The sequence below is a fragment of the Lampris incognitus genome, chromosome 3 (genome assembly GCF_029633865.1).
Source record: "Lampris incognitus isolate fLamInc1 chromosome 3, fLamInc1.hap2, whole genome shotgun sequence".
Classification (NCBI taxonomy): domain Eukaryota; kingdom Metazoa; phylum Chordata; class Actinopteri; order Lampriformes; family Lampridae; genus Lampris; species Lampris incognitus.
In genome coordinates this window covers 20,674,296-20,689,478 of record NC_079213.1, presented here as the reverse complement: position 1 = coordinate 20,689,478, position 15,183 = coordinate 20,674,296, and the positions used below count along the sequence as shown (strand labels likewise).

Here is a 15,183-nt window from a genome sequence, read left to right as displayed (position 1 = left end):
ACAACATTTATTTTAGAAAGGTCGTCTTGAAGACACTTGTTCCATGTAGCACCAACCACATGAGGGTAACGAGGGGGGCTAAAACATAATTCGCTCATGCATTACAACTAGAAATCAGTTTTCAAGTTGTTTCACGTATCTGGTATGTTAAACGGGGTATAGTAGCGTAAATCTTCCCTCAAGAATCAACACCAACAGCTTGAACAAATTTACGTTTAACTGTATTATGGTTTAAATCCAAAGCTTATTATGAAATGAGGAGTTCATTTTCCCGCAAGATGACTCTTAAAGCGGCCGTTTAAATGACAGTGATGGATGATGCGAGCCTGCCTGAGGGATCAGACTTCAACAGCGCGGCGTATCCCCCGCTAGATTTAATGAGGACTTGATGGTAATGGTGGATGCGGGCCTCCTCACCTTCAGCAGGAGCAGAAGGTGGGCCCCTGATGAAGACAAGTTGCTGTCCATTTAGCGACATGTCAAAAGCCCGGAGGAACAAACACAACGGGGGACTACCGGGTAGACACAGAAACACAGGGGTTGACAAATTGAGACTGACTTCATTAGTACACCTATACGTTGTGATGTATGAGCGTACAGGAGGTAGGTTTTAAAAGTGACGTTTGTTCTACCCATTTTAGGCTGGTTGTTTAAACAAATGCATGGCTTCACCGGTGAAAAACTTTCAAACACCTCTGGTGTTATGGTGTTGTGATGATGATGATGATGTTGATGATGGTGGTCTTATCTGGTTTTGATTTGTCACGTTGAAAACATTTCGGACATTCTCGGCGTCAAGTTTTGATATCACATTCTTAGGTTTGATTCAGACTTAAGAGAAATTTAGTTTACATGTTCTCAAGTTTTGCATGTTTTTATGGGTGATTAAATAGGACACATGGCGGCACGGTGGCGCAGTGGTTATCGCGGTCGCCTCACAGCAAGAAGGTCCTGGGTTCGAGCCCCGGGGTTGTCCAGCCTCGGGGGTCATCCCAGGTCGTCCCCTGTGTGGAGTCTCCCTGTACTCCGGTTTCCTCCCACAGTCCAAAGACATGTAGGTCAGGTGGATCGGCCATACTAAATTGTCCCTAGGTGTGTGTGTGTGTGTGTGTGTGTGTGTGTGTGGTGGGGGGGGGCTGTGATGGCCTGTTGGCCTGTCCAGGGTGGGTGTCTCCCCACCTGCCGCCCAATGAATGCAGGGATAGGCTCCATTATCCCCACGACCCTGAGAGCAGGATAAGCGGTTTGGATAATGGATGGATGGATGGATGAATAAATAGGACAGTTTTCTGAATTAGGAAGGGTTAAGCTGTTTCCAAAAAAAGCCCATTATCCATTTCCAAGTAAAACTAATCACAACGTGAATGAATTGAATGCTAGATAGTTAGGTATATGCTATGCGTATTAAGTAATAACAAAGCTATTTACACTTTTTTTCTTATAAACTTGGCACGAGCAGTCCTACCACACATTTCATACACTCTTGGAGCATGTGGGCCTCGTTTCATCCGCCGAGTAAACCAAGCAGATATGTATATTCCAAGGGTAATTATAACAGAAAGTCTACTCCTTTTTCCCGAGCACATAAATCAGTCCCTTCACTGTGAATTTGATCCCTGAGAAGATTCGGAGACCAGCTGTGTTATGAAATCCTCGAGCACCCATATGTCTCCACTCCAGTCAAATTGGAAGCGGTCATTCAAAACTAATTGGATGTGTGTAGGCGTTTGGGTGAGCTATCAAGACCACGGTTTACTCACAGGGCTAAGGATTTAATCCACGAGGTCTTCCAAATGCACATCTCACGGCAGGCCAAGGCTGGTGTCTCTCTATACGGGTCCAAGTCTGCATCAGAATAGATTGGTTGTGACTATATATATATATATATATATATATATATATATATAGAGAGAGAGAGAGAGAGAGAGAGAGAGAGAGAGAGAGAGAGCGAGAGAATAGATTGGTTGTGACTATATATATATATATATATATATATATATATAAACTTGGTTAAATGGAACACTCAACGGTAGAGAAAGTGCTCAACAAATAAGGAGGAAAATAATCCAGTGATTCAAGTAAATTTAGAATTTACTTGAATCGCTGGATTTAAGCGGTTCAGATAATGGATGGATGGATATACATATATATATATATATATATATATATATATATATATATATATATATATATATATATATATATTTATTATTATTATTTTTTTTTTTAGGCTGTCAAGTAGCATGCTTTTTGTCCCCCAAAGCGAGTGGTTGGCAGAACTACATCTCTGTTAGTGCAACATGCTGACCTGGTATTCTCATATGTCTCATCACACAGACTAATGATGGTGCACCTGATCATGACCTGCGTCCTTCACTGCTCGTCTGTTCTGGACAGTAACGTGTGGAAGAGTTGCCAGGTGGTGATAAGTTAACGATTCTTTGGCGCGCAATACGTTTTGATTGCAGCCACCTGCGATTGCAGTTTGAACACCATGTGTAATGTGGATGGAGGGGCTGCCAGGATGGCACAGGACCACTAACCCGCCAGAGGGGGCAGCACCTCCCCACCAAAATGCTAGACCATCCCCGCTCACTCCTACTTCCTGGAAAACCTGGAGACACACACGCGCGCGACTATGCGCGAGCACATGCACCAATCACCACATGTACGCACCTACACCCATATAATATACAAACCGTCATCAGCCACTGTTACTCAAGGCTTTTCTGCCTCCAATAATGGAATGACTTATGTTATTGTTATTGTACACTAGGTAGGCAGGCAAGAGGCATAAAATGGAAAAGCAATTAGTTATAGTTTAGGGCTGTGTGTGTGTGTGTGTGATGATGATGATGCATGGCATCTTCTCCCTCTCTTACTATATATACCAGCACCTCTCCCTCTTCCTTCTCTTCCCTTTGCTCTTGAGACACATCTGTCTCTTATGAGCTGTTGCTCCTGCAGGTTGTCACCCAGTTAATGGCTCCTGTGATGTTTCACACAGGCCTCACCGACTGTTATGTCACGTTACATATTGTGATTATTGCTGTAGGCAGCGTGTGTTAACAGTAGCCCGGTCGGCATCATTGTGAATTATTAGCCTTGTTCAACCTTGTGTATAAGCACTCACTCACTATGAACAGGATGCCAGCTGATCTTGTGAGGTGTGTGCAATGCATTAAAAGAATAAATATGCAGTTATTTAGCAGACCCCATGTGTGAAAGTTTCACCCTTTTGCAGAAACACGTGCTTCTTTCCTCCCAAATGGCAGCTAGCTAGCTGTTTGAAACTTTTTTTTTTATAAGGTACCTGTTGAGTTCATCATCCTCATCCAGTATAGTGAGCTAGATTCAAAATGTTTAATGAGACAACAGACCATCACTTTCTGTACAAAAAAAAAACTTTAATTGAAACTTTTTATCAAAATATAGCAATATCCATCCTCCACGTTAACACAGGTCACACAGCTAGAATGAAAGCGAATCTCGAATATGACGCTAGGTGACTAAGCTCTATTTCAGCTGTTGTCTGGCTTCCCTCAGAACTCAAAATGGATTCAGACAGTACAAACGTAACCCACAAACAGATTTTTCTGATATTTAGCCATTCAACATTACCAACAGACTTTAAATTGTGAGGGTAAATAACATTCAAATACTCTTTCAAACTTGAAGTAAACCTTGTTTTATTCCATTTTACATTGACAACTGCTTCAGTGCATCCTCCACATCTCAAAAAAGCTGAAACGTAAAAAAGAAAAAAAAAAGTTACAGGAATGCAAACAAAGGCCATGTGAAGATATGCAATTTTTAGCGGGGGATTTTAAGCAGACAATAAATAAATAAATAGCCACAGAGTGTGGAATGTCTACATGTTTACAAATAAATTAAATGTAAATGGGGAGGGGGAAAGCACACAGAAAAAGAAAAAAAAGCCACACTGTACAATATATATATAAAAAAAAACAATTGAGTCCATGAATATTGCATTGATTGTGCATTTCACACCCCAAACCCCAAAGGAGGACAGGGGCGGGGGCCATGTAGTGTCAAGCGGTGAGATGGCGGGAGGCAAAAGAAAGTTAAATCAAGAGGGCCACACATTCCGAGATACATAGGCATTGGGGGAAGAGAGGAAGAATGGAATGGGGTGTGTGTTTGTATTGACATTTTGCAGACATTCAGAAAAGACAGGATCCAGTTTCCAAACACCTGTTCAGGCTATAGAGTGAGAGCAGCGTTAAGAGAGAGCGACACAGATTTGAGTCGGATGTGTTTCAAGTATTCCATTGTTAGAAAGACCCCCACCTCCTTCTCCTCTCCTATCTAATGTTAACTAGCCTCTTAGCCCAGGCTAATTGGCTTACAGTGATGAAGGGGACGATGTACCATGCCCCACGTCCATCACGGTCAGGGCAACTTAGCCGCCAGGCTGCAGGTGATCCAAACAGTTGTTGACGAAAGCCCCCACAAAAGCAGCTTTCTAAAAAAAGGCACTCCAAATCAAAAATTAAACATTTAAATAAAAAGTTTTTTCTCCAAGCTCTATGAGAGCAGCCATGTCTGAATAGGGGGGCCTTGCCAGCTGCATATATACCAGCCTTGTAACAAAGTGTTGAAAAATAATAACAGAAGAGTGTAAAATAAATAGTGCTGGTAAGACCGCCCAAACAGCAAAATGTTCCCCTTTAGGAAACAATTGAAAAAAAAAAGGATGGGGAGCAAAATTAAGATAAGGAAGAATGATAATAAATTATAGATTACCTAAGGGGAAAAAAAAAAAGAAAGAAAATTAAAGTACATTTTTCTTGCCGGTCCAGCTGAGTTCAGCACCCAGCCACTGATGGGGCATTGGGGCTACAGGCTGCTGGCCTTAAGTCCATATCAACCCCTTCCTCTACCCCAAACCCACCCCCACTAACCCCCAACCCGTCTTTTCCCAGAGTCTGTTCAGTCCATCACCTCCGTCCTCAGAGGCTCTCCTTGCTGGAGCTTGTGCTTGATGACGAGTCTGTGGCGATGGTCCTGAGGCGGATGTCACCAGTGGCAATGGGCTCTTCCGGTGACTCAGGTGACTCTGATGCTGCCGCTCTCATCCATGGGTGGTCGCAGATCTGCTCTAGAGTAGGTCGGTCTGAGGGCCGCAGGGCCAGGCACCATTTGATTAGCTGCTGGCACTCTGGTGGAGGGGGGAGACAATAACAATGATGAGAAGCTCGGTCAGAATCTCAAAATGGGGCAGGTGACCAAGTTATGTTTGTCGGTGTGTGTGGCAAGCATCACTATACTTGGCTAGTTCTGCATATGACAACATCGGCTTAACCTAGAGGGTCCCTCCAGACAGCTAATGAGAGCACACCCCAATCCCACCCCAAGTGAGCGACCTTGTCATGTGTAAGCTGTGTGGCCGATGATGAGCAAGACACATCATGCTCCAATTCTGAAGACCTATCCTGGATTTAAAACTACTAACTGGGTAAAAATCAAGAATGACGTGCATATTTGGGGGGGTGACATACTAGTCAATGAGGATAGAGTGCAATGAGACTAAATTCAGACTCCTGGTTTACATTTGTTGTTTTGATCAAGCTGGCTTACCGGGAGAAACCCTCCGCCTGAAGTACAGCTTCCCTCTGAGGATCTCCTCGTCCTGCTCGAACGGGATGTCTCCACACACCATGTCGTACAGCAGCACGCCTAGCGACCACACAGTCGCCGAGCGACCATGGTATCTATGGAAGCGGATCCACTCTGGTGGGCTGTACACTCTAGTACCTGAAATGGGGGATTGGGGTGGGGAGAAGGGCGATTAGCTTGTGTGTTGTGAGATTGAGTACTTGCGTGCCACAGGCGAGAGTGATCTGGTTTGCACAGGTTTAGCTCCAAGGAACACATAACCAAAGGGGGTGTTCTGCATTCATGGCTGAAGAGAGGCATGGGGAAACTAAGAACTTGGAAGAAGAAAAAAAAAGCCCTGACTCATGACAGAAAAGCTTTCTTCATTTCTGCAGCCACAAAGCATCATAAAAAAAGTGGGTAACCTCCTCCCTCCTCCCTCTGGGAGGGAGTCACTTGGATACCAAACAAAAAGCAATGTGAGCTCATCACGTGACCGCCGACTCGGGTTTCACAACAAACAGACGTTACGTGGCGTCGACCTAACACCCACAAACTGCGACTGAGTCAAGCTTTACTATCCAAAAAAACCGGAACGCAACAAAAAATATTAGATTAAAAAAAAAAAAGCTCAGTATGACATGGCGGACTGTGTTTGAGCGATATGTACCCGTCAGACATCAGAGGCGAATTGCGCCTGGGAGTTGACTGCACGCCCAGTAGCTATTAATAAAGCGAAAAGCGCAGGAAACATCAATATAGACAGCAATAATAACGATAAGCGGTCAGACCTCAGGCAGGGAAAACCCTCCACCCAAAAAAAGATCGCTGCGTCACGGGGCTGGTGACGCCTCAATCACCCAATATAGCATCAAGGACAAAACAGTAACGAAAAATAGGAAGAGGAGGAGAGGGAGGTGGGGGCAAACCCATAACGACCCGTCACGCTGCTTGAAATCAAAAGCCGGCGAATATTAAAAAAAAAAAAAAAACATCCGCTAATTTTATGGTCAGAAATCTGCAACAGTCGCGTCATTTCAAAGCGGGAAGGCGGTCGGTGGGCGTGGTTTAACGCTTACCGTCGAAGTCGGTGTAGACGGTGTCCTTGAGAATCGCCCCCGAGCCAAAGTCAATGAGCTTGAGCTCCCCGGTGCGCAGATCCACCAGCAGATTTTCGTCCTTGATGTCCCTATGCACAACGCCGCAGGTGTAGCAATGTCTGACCGCCTCCAACACCTGCCCGAAAAAGCCCCTGGCCGTCTCCTCGTCCAGGGCGCCCTTCTCGGTAATGAAATCGAAAAGGTCCTTAACGAGCTCCGGCCGCTCCATGACGATCAGCCAGCCGTCCGCTCGCTCGTAATAGTCCAGCAATTTAATGACCCCGCGAAACGACGAGCTGACCTTCTTCAGCAGCAGGATCTCCAGAGGCACCATCGCACCGTTCTGTAAACACGAAGGAGAAAAAGATCGATCAATAAATACATAAAACGCGTAGTGCACGCACTGAACAGCTACCACCTCCTACGCAGCAAAAACCAAAACAAACCCATGAAGGATTTACTTACAATTGAGCCCCACTCGGTCACTCTCTCCTTCGCGACGTGTTTCACCGCCACCTGAAATTAACAAGCAATCAAACGTGAGCGACTCGTTCTGCTAAAACAATCCAGAGGTCATATCAGGTGATAATAGGCTTGATGGCGCCACATGCGAGATCACAACACAGCCCCCCCCCCACACACACAAACACACGCACACATCCACAAGCCTCACCGGTGCGCCATCGGAGATCCGACTGCCGGCGTACACTGTGCCAAACCCACCGCTGCCCAGCACCGATCCCACTTGGTAGACCTTTTCGAAGGGCTCCTTCTCCATTTTGACTGCGAAGACAAAAAAGAAGTGAGTTACGTTTGAGAAACGGGCAAACACGCAGTCTTCCCACAGACTACCGTTTCTGGGGACGCTAAGTTTAGTAACGCCATAGTTCGTTAGCTGTGCGAGCCAGCCAGCCAGCTAGTATGTCACAAATTGCCAAATTAAAAACATTAAAAAAAACAGGCAAGTTATTCACGTTTCAAGACTGGGTTCGTTTGTTGTGATGGCAAAGCAGAACAGCGGTCGGACGAAACATCAACCTACCGGGTTGGAGCTGTATTTTCACCGGTAGATGGTCCATAGTCGACGGATTGCAAATGTGCGAAAATGAACCAAACTTTGACAGCAACATATTCACAATAAGAACCGGCGTAATCCTTCTTCACCGGTTGGATGAGATTTCAAACCAATATAGAGTATAAAAAAAAGGACAAAAAAAAAATAATCAGTCGCAGTGGGAAAGACGATGGGACCGGTGGCGCAGGATAAACAGTAGTATTATATCCAGCCTGGCGCGCCAACTACACCCGCACCGCACCGCGCCGCGCCCGTCACAGTCTGGTCACGACGTTGAAAGTCGTCCACCTTCTCCAAACAACCGGCATGAAGTGAGAATATCGTATTTGATTCAAGAATCTCGGCGAGAGCAGTCCGTTTGAAATAATAAAGCGACCAAGAACTGCAGTGTTATATAGCAACCTCAGCGGGTGTAACGGCACGTTTAAAAGGGTCCTCGGCGGAGTACTGTTTGACTGAAGAGTGTCCGCTGTCTGAGCTTTGGCGCGGTCCTCCCCACGCCAATATTTTGACGCGCAGTGTGGCTGGGAGATATTCCTCCGCCCCCTTATACTACTCGACAATTTCGCCGAGTCTGTGCGCCAAAAACATTGCCGGTTCTGGAAAATACAGCGTGAGAGGACATTTACACGATACGATTTAACCCTGTTTTTTTGTTTTGTTTTTGTTTTTTGTTTTTTTTGTTTTTTTAAATTTCATGTCACCGCTGGAATAGCGTTACGCATCTACGCTCTACTTTCTTATAGTACTAGACACGCAGGGATCCTCGTCTGGAATCTCTGCGCTCATGGGCGACCCGGTGCGGTGTTGCCGACCAATCGCATGCCTTCTATAAATACCGTGTTTTCTATTTGGACCAATTGCGAATAAGTAATTATCATAAAAGAGGCATTTGACTCTAGTTTAAAGCTGCCGACGACTCATTACAATCGGTGATTGAATCTACCGGACTGTCCGGGCTGTGATCACATTGATCGCTTTCAGATCATTTAGCACTGCCTTGCCACAAATGCATTAAAAAAAAATTCCTCACAGTATCGCTCACGATAAACAGTGTTATAGGTGTGTGAATGTCTGTCCTTTTAAAAGTGTCGTTTTTATAAAAGTATTTGTAATAGCAGAACCGTTTCTGTTAGTAACTTAAACAGAATACTGATAACTATTTTTTTCTTTGCTGACTACTGTAATTCCGATACGTGTATTATTTCACTACCGCTGGGAATGAGATGGGGGGGGGGGGTATTTTCCCATGCTGTCACACACCAGAAGTTTGCGTGTAGTATATAGTTAAGTGAGAACATTTACTTGCCCCTGTCAAATTCCCATCCTTCCCGCCATAAATAATCACTCGGTTTTTAAAAATGGATTAATGGGTAAACACGACAAAGCTTGCAGGGTGGCTTTGTGTTTGTCCTCTAGTCAGTGACATAACCTGAGATTTGGGAAGCAGACACAAAACCACCTGCCACAAGTGAAATGTAGATTGTACAAATATTAAAAACCTCCTGTGGGATTTCAGACAGAATGAACTAAATAATTATGAACATTCTCCTTCAGGTGTTAGGAGAGCTGAGGTAGCCTATGCAATGATAATACCTTGTAGCCTGGAGTTTCATGTCTCCATAAGATTAATAATGTGATCTACCCTATCAGCAAAAAACGTCCCATAGTAGAAAATTAAGGCAGTATGTCAACATAATGTGTCTACACGAGAATACGAAAACAATAACGTATTGGCAGAAAAGCCTATGAAGCCGTATCATGGCCAGTGTTTGCAAAGCCAGCTGTTCTACTTAAATACCTTTTGCCATTGCTCAACCTTTGCTGTTACACACCTGACATGACCTTGGCTTTCGTTGAACTTTCCACGTTTTATTTATCTCCTGCTAGCTCCCGTAACCTGTATGTGTGTGTGTGTGTGTGTGTGTGTGTGTGTGTGTGTGTTTGCATGTGTGGGTGCACAATCGTGTATGTGTGTATATGCATATGTGTTTGTACACGTACATGCATATGGTATTGTGTGCATGTGTGTGTGTGTGTGTGTGTGTGTGTGTGTTTGCATGTGCATGTTTGAACACTAACTAAACAGAATTGCCGTGTGTAACATCAGAGAGTTTCTTGGAACCTTATCTCACTATAGGCCTGCCATTTGCAAAGTTATGTAAATGTATACACATAGGCTGCATATCGGAACAAGGGTATGGCCTCTGGCTTAACCTGCAGGAGTGATGTCTATGTTATATGATAATGGCATTGTGTTTCTTGTCCTTAGCACTGCACCCTATCACCCGTAAACATTCTACAAAATTATTTTTGCACACGAGTGTCTTGTGATGCATACCACAGTCGTGTTACTGTTCAACATGACATGTATATATCGACATGACATATTGTTGTCGGCATATGATCGACAACTGATGTGTTCTCTCAAACAAGACGTGACCGTGCACTGAAATGACCGATCTGTATAAAATCGATGAATGCTCGGGTATATTTTGAGTTTGAGAGGTATGCTGCTGTGTGCTGGCTCTTCTGAAGGCATGGGCACTGACCTCAAGGGCCAATCTGCCTTTGTGGTGTGAAAAATATTTGCATAAGGGATAAAGAGCTAAGAGCCAAGCGCTGTTCTGAGAGAATCTGATGAGACCTGCACCGCTGTTAACACCAGTGTACTCAAGGCACGCACCTCTTTCTTATAAAGAGACATTATTGACATCTTCCATATATAGCTGACCTCTTATTTTCCAGCATCGATTTTCAGATGGGAAGCACACGTTGGACAGGAGAGGAGCACTAGCTCACACCAAGTTGGGTAGAATATTGGCACGCTAATGTGGAATGTTCATTCTGTTAAGTTTGGCAAAGAAATAAAAGCTCTTCCCTTATCTCATGACTATTCATTAAAACTTGATTTACCACCTTGTACAGAGAAGAGACGGCATTGATCAACAGTGAATAATAAGTCAGTGACCAAAATACGGATCCATCCGCAAACTATTCAACCCACGTCACCCCAAAGGCGAGAGAGAAAAACCTCCTTTCACCGTAACAGAAGTAGCCATTCTTTATTCTGTCTTTTTCTCTTCATGTTTACTGACATTTTTTTTTGCGGTGGACCTTCACAACGTCACAATAGGGTTATTTATTATTGGTGTGCTTGTTCAGCTGCTGGAAGACTCCCTGTTCTCCTGACAGGGAATGCACCCTTGTGTCATAATTGTAGAATGTGATTAGGGCAAAAAACTGCAGGGCTTTTAGTGGAAAGTCTCACTTCCAACCATTCAATACTGTTCACTATTTAAAGCAGGCCAATGCTGACCACAGCTCAATCCTCTCTTCTCTTCTCTTTTCCTCTTCTCTTTTCCTCTCTCCTCTTCTCTTATCCTCTTGTCTCCTCCTATCCTCTCTTCTCCTCTCTTCTCTTCTCTTTTCCTCTTCTCTTTTCTTCTCTCCTCTTCTCTTATCCTCTTGTCTCCTCCTATCCTCCCTTCTCCTCTCTTCTTGTCTCCTTTTCTCTCCTCTCCTCTTCCCTCCTCTTCTTTTCTCTCCTGTTCTCTTCTCTTCTCTTCTCCTCTTCTCATCTCCTCTCTTCCCTTATTCTCATCCTCTTCTCGTCTCGTCTCCTCTTATCCTCTTCTCTCCTCTCTTCTTCTCTCTTCTCTTCTCCTTGCTTCCTTCTGTTCTCTTCCTTCTGTTCTGTTCTGTTCTCTCCTCTGTTCTCTTTTCTTATCCTCTCCTCTTCTCTTCTCGTTCCAAAGAGAGCCGCATTCCTCCGTTAGCTCGCGGTGAGCACCGACACACACCTGTCTTTTGCAGATGTTCACCTCCTTGTGAAAACCTGAGGGGGGAATAATAATGGCATGCAGACGGGATATCTGCTTCCTTGGGCAGCTGCTCTAAACGCCCCTCATCCACACACATTTAGCTCCACAAACCTCAACAAGTGAGCAGTTTAACACATCGAGCCCCACCGTGTCCGACAACGCAGTGTGTGTGCGCGCACATGAACTCTGGGGCTGTGCGAAGCTTTGTGCAGAAAGGATTTATCTTCCGCTCAGTGAAGCTGTATGAAGCATTTATGATTATAAGTGTCGGGCTTTTTCTTCTTTTTTTTTATGTGCCAGTTGTCAGTGTGAACCAGTTGGGAAGCATGTGAAGCAGCCAGCCAGGCAGCCTGCCAGTCAGGCGTGCTGACAGCAGAGGCGCAGACAGCTGTTTCGCCGAGGCCTCATATGAACACGAGCTATGCGGTCGTTCACTGCTCCCATGGGAAATTATCGTCACAGCTTTTATTTATGTTCACCGCCGCTTTGATCTGTGGATGAAGGGAGAGAGAGAGAGAAAGAGAGAGGGAGAGGGCAAGGAAGAAGCAGTCAGAGAGCAGGAAAGGGGAGGACGAGAAATAGCTTGTAGGCTGGTGATGAGCCCTTTTCTATCAACTTGCCTGCTCTCTCTCTCTCTCTCTCTCTCTCTCTCTCTCTCTCTCTCTCTCTCTCTCTCTCTCTCTCTCTCTCTCTCTCTCTCTCTCTCTCTCTCTCTCTCTCCATTTCGCTTTCTCCCCGCGTGCCTGGGATGCCTCCCATTTTCCTTTGCTTTAATTACTGCCTTAGGAAACTGTGTCAGTGAGCCGAAATAGTTTTGATAAGGGGTCCGGCTGCGTTTGCATCTGTAATTTGATGGGTTGCTTTTAGGACACATAAAACCAAACACACCAGTGGCTGCGGGACCACATCAGAGCGCTGGGGTCGGCCCAAGTATTTTTAGCCCCATCACGCCAGTCCGCTGGTGGCCACATCGTTTTCGGTGAGCCGCCGATTGAAATCCGTCCAGCCTGGCTGAGCCGGGCTGGATGCTGGGAATCTGTCATAAATATGGTTTGGATGAGAGGACAGGTGTATCACAATGGGTTGAATGCAAAGGTGGTTTCAGCCGCAACCTCCAGTGAGTGATCGCTGTAAAGGACACCACAACTAATACAAAGCCAGTTGTATTTTCAGAGGGTTAAGCGTTTCTTTTTTTTTTACCTTGCAAAGAAAAAAGTGCGAGTTTTTCCACTTCCTTTCCTTACGTACACAACGGAGGTCTGACGTAAATCAAGGGTGAATAAATGCAGCGTATGAAGGGGGTTTTTCCCCCTCTCCGCTGCGTCCCTGATGCTGTGCGTATGTACGCTGTGCCCTGTAGACTCATGTGATACTCCGCTTTCCAAAGGATGGGGCAGTTTGAAAAAGACAGCCTGCTAGAAAATAAGCGCCCGGGGGAGTGGAGGATTTCACAAAGATTATGCCCCCCCTTTTAACTGAAAATGGGTAAGATGTGTTACTGGATGAAGTAATGATACCCCCATGCATCCCTTTTTCTTGCCTCTTGTCCTGCAGCGCCATGAAGGCAACGAGGCAAACAGAGTGGTCCAGACGCCTCCTTCCCGCGGGATCTCCAGGGGCTCCCAGACCGGCCAGGAGGTATAGCCCCTCCACCATGCCCTGGGTCAACCCCCAGGGGCACCCCCTCAGTTGGACATGGCCAGTATACCGCCAACGGGAGGGTCCCGGGGAGGGCATCCTTTCCAGGTCCTTACCAGAGCCACCTCAGGTAACTCCTGTCCCCTCTCCTCTCACTCCTCTCTTCTTATTGAGAGGAATAATAATACCCCCTCCCCCCATTCAAACCTCCATACGTTAATGGCATGAAGAATTAGGCCTATACATCCTGTCAGTGCAAAAAAAAAGTGTTTGTTATAGACACATCTTGTCAATATCAATAGATGGATAGATAGAAAGACAGTATGATTGATTGACTGATGGATGGATGAACAGACAGACAAACAGACAGACAATTTGATTGATTGGTTGATTGATTGACTGATTGGTTGGTTGACGGATGGATGGATGGCCAGACAGACAGTTTGATTGATTGATTGACAGATGGACGGACGGACGGCCATAGAGACAGGCAGACTGATTGATTGATTGACTGATGGATTGACAGATGGATGGACAGACAGACAGACAAACAGACAATTTGATTGATTGATGTATGGACGGATGGCCAGACTGATTGATTGATTGTTGAATTATAGATCGCTAGACAGACAGACAAAAAGACAGACAGACAGCTAGATGGATAAAATACTCTAGTACAAGACAAACTTGGATGTGGTCAGTCTCCTTGGCCTCAGAGCGGTAGAGTTGCGGGTCATATGTGCTGCTTGCTGGCCAGGTCCCTTTGTGGATTACTGTCTGGAACCAGCATTATGTAACAATTTCCGGTCAGCTCTGTAGTCAGCCTGGTAATCTGTCAACCAGATTGCATAACTGTTCATTAGCTCCTTCCACGCGTCTGCTGCTCTTCCACCGTTAGCACGGCACTCTTCACGTGTTCATTTTTTTGTCAGTCAGAACAGGATGCCATCTCTGTCAGGGAGAAGATGAATAAGCACGCTGGATCCGTTGCAGTGTTTACCCCAAAGGAAGTCGGGAAGAGGCAATGGTGTGTGTGGGGGGGGGCAGGGGGGGTACCGCGACATGTCATACAGTTACCATTTTTTGACATTTGGCTCCCTCTCATCCAGGGTGATTTACAATTCCAGTGTTTTGCTCAAGGACACCTCAGCAATGCGCTCCAGCACTAACAGGCTAGATTACAGGGATTCAACCTGCGACCCTTCGGTTACCAGGTCGACCGGGTCTCTCTTGAGAATGAGACCCCGTGTCTCAGATGACCTGTCTAAATAAAGCTTAAATAGAAATAAATACGGGATCATCCCGCTGTAAGGAGGTGGATGTGCCGCCCATACGTGTCAGCTAGGAGAGTTGGTACTACTTCCTTTAATGAGCGCAAGTGGCACAGTGTTATTTGTGCCTCACTTTCTTCAGGCAGCGGAGAAGCTTAAACCTCACCCGGTGTTAAGCTAACAGTTATCCGTCTTAATGTGGCTTAGACAATGTGGCGAATGACCGGCGCCAGCTCTTTGATACCCGCAATAAAACTGGTAGATACGGCCGGCTGGGTAGGCATCAGTCACCTTCGCTTATCGTCTCCAAACGAGCCCTAAAAGTGCAGAGATACCAGCACACACACACACACACACACACATGCATGCATGCTTGCACGCACACTCACACATGCATGCATGCATGCACGTACACAGGGATGCACAAACGGACACACATATACAAATAGATGTGCATGAACAAACCATTTTCCACCGAGCACCCACAGTCCCCACAGCCGTCCCATATACACTGACATTTTACATAAGTGAAAACACCCATGTCGGCTTAGCATTTTTGTAACTGAGCATGTCTTTTCGGTTTCTTTACTCTGTGTGTATGTGTGTGTGTGTGTGTGTGTGTGTGTGTGTGTGTGTGTGTGTGTGTGTGTGTGTGT

General features: G+C 45.5%; 1 protein-coding gene across 1 annotated transcript; it reads right to left on the bottom strand.

The window, feature by feature from the left end:
- Nucleotides 1-3,270: 3,270 nt before the first annotated feature.
- On the bottom strand, nucleotides 3,271-8,491 carry LOC130109344 (serine/threonine-protein kinase pim-3-like). The gene is made up of 7 exons (XM_056276203.1): nucleotides 7,762-8,491; nucleotides 7,393-7,502; nucleotides 7,185-7,235; nucleotides 6,699-7,062; nucleotides 5,602-5,778; nucleotides 4,966-5,182; nucleotides 3,271-3,744 (listed from the first exon to the last, which is right to left on the bottom strand). Exons 1-6 carry the CDS (start codon nucleotides 7,847-7,849, stop codon nucleotides 4,974-4,976), a joined length of 999 nt encoding a protein of 332 aa, XP_056132178.1. The 5' UTR covers nucleotides 7,850-8,491; the 3' UTR covers nucleotides 3,271-3,744; nucleotides 4,966-4,973.
- Between the last annotated feature and the right edge of the window lie 6,692 nt (nucleotides 8,492-15,183).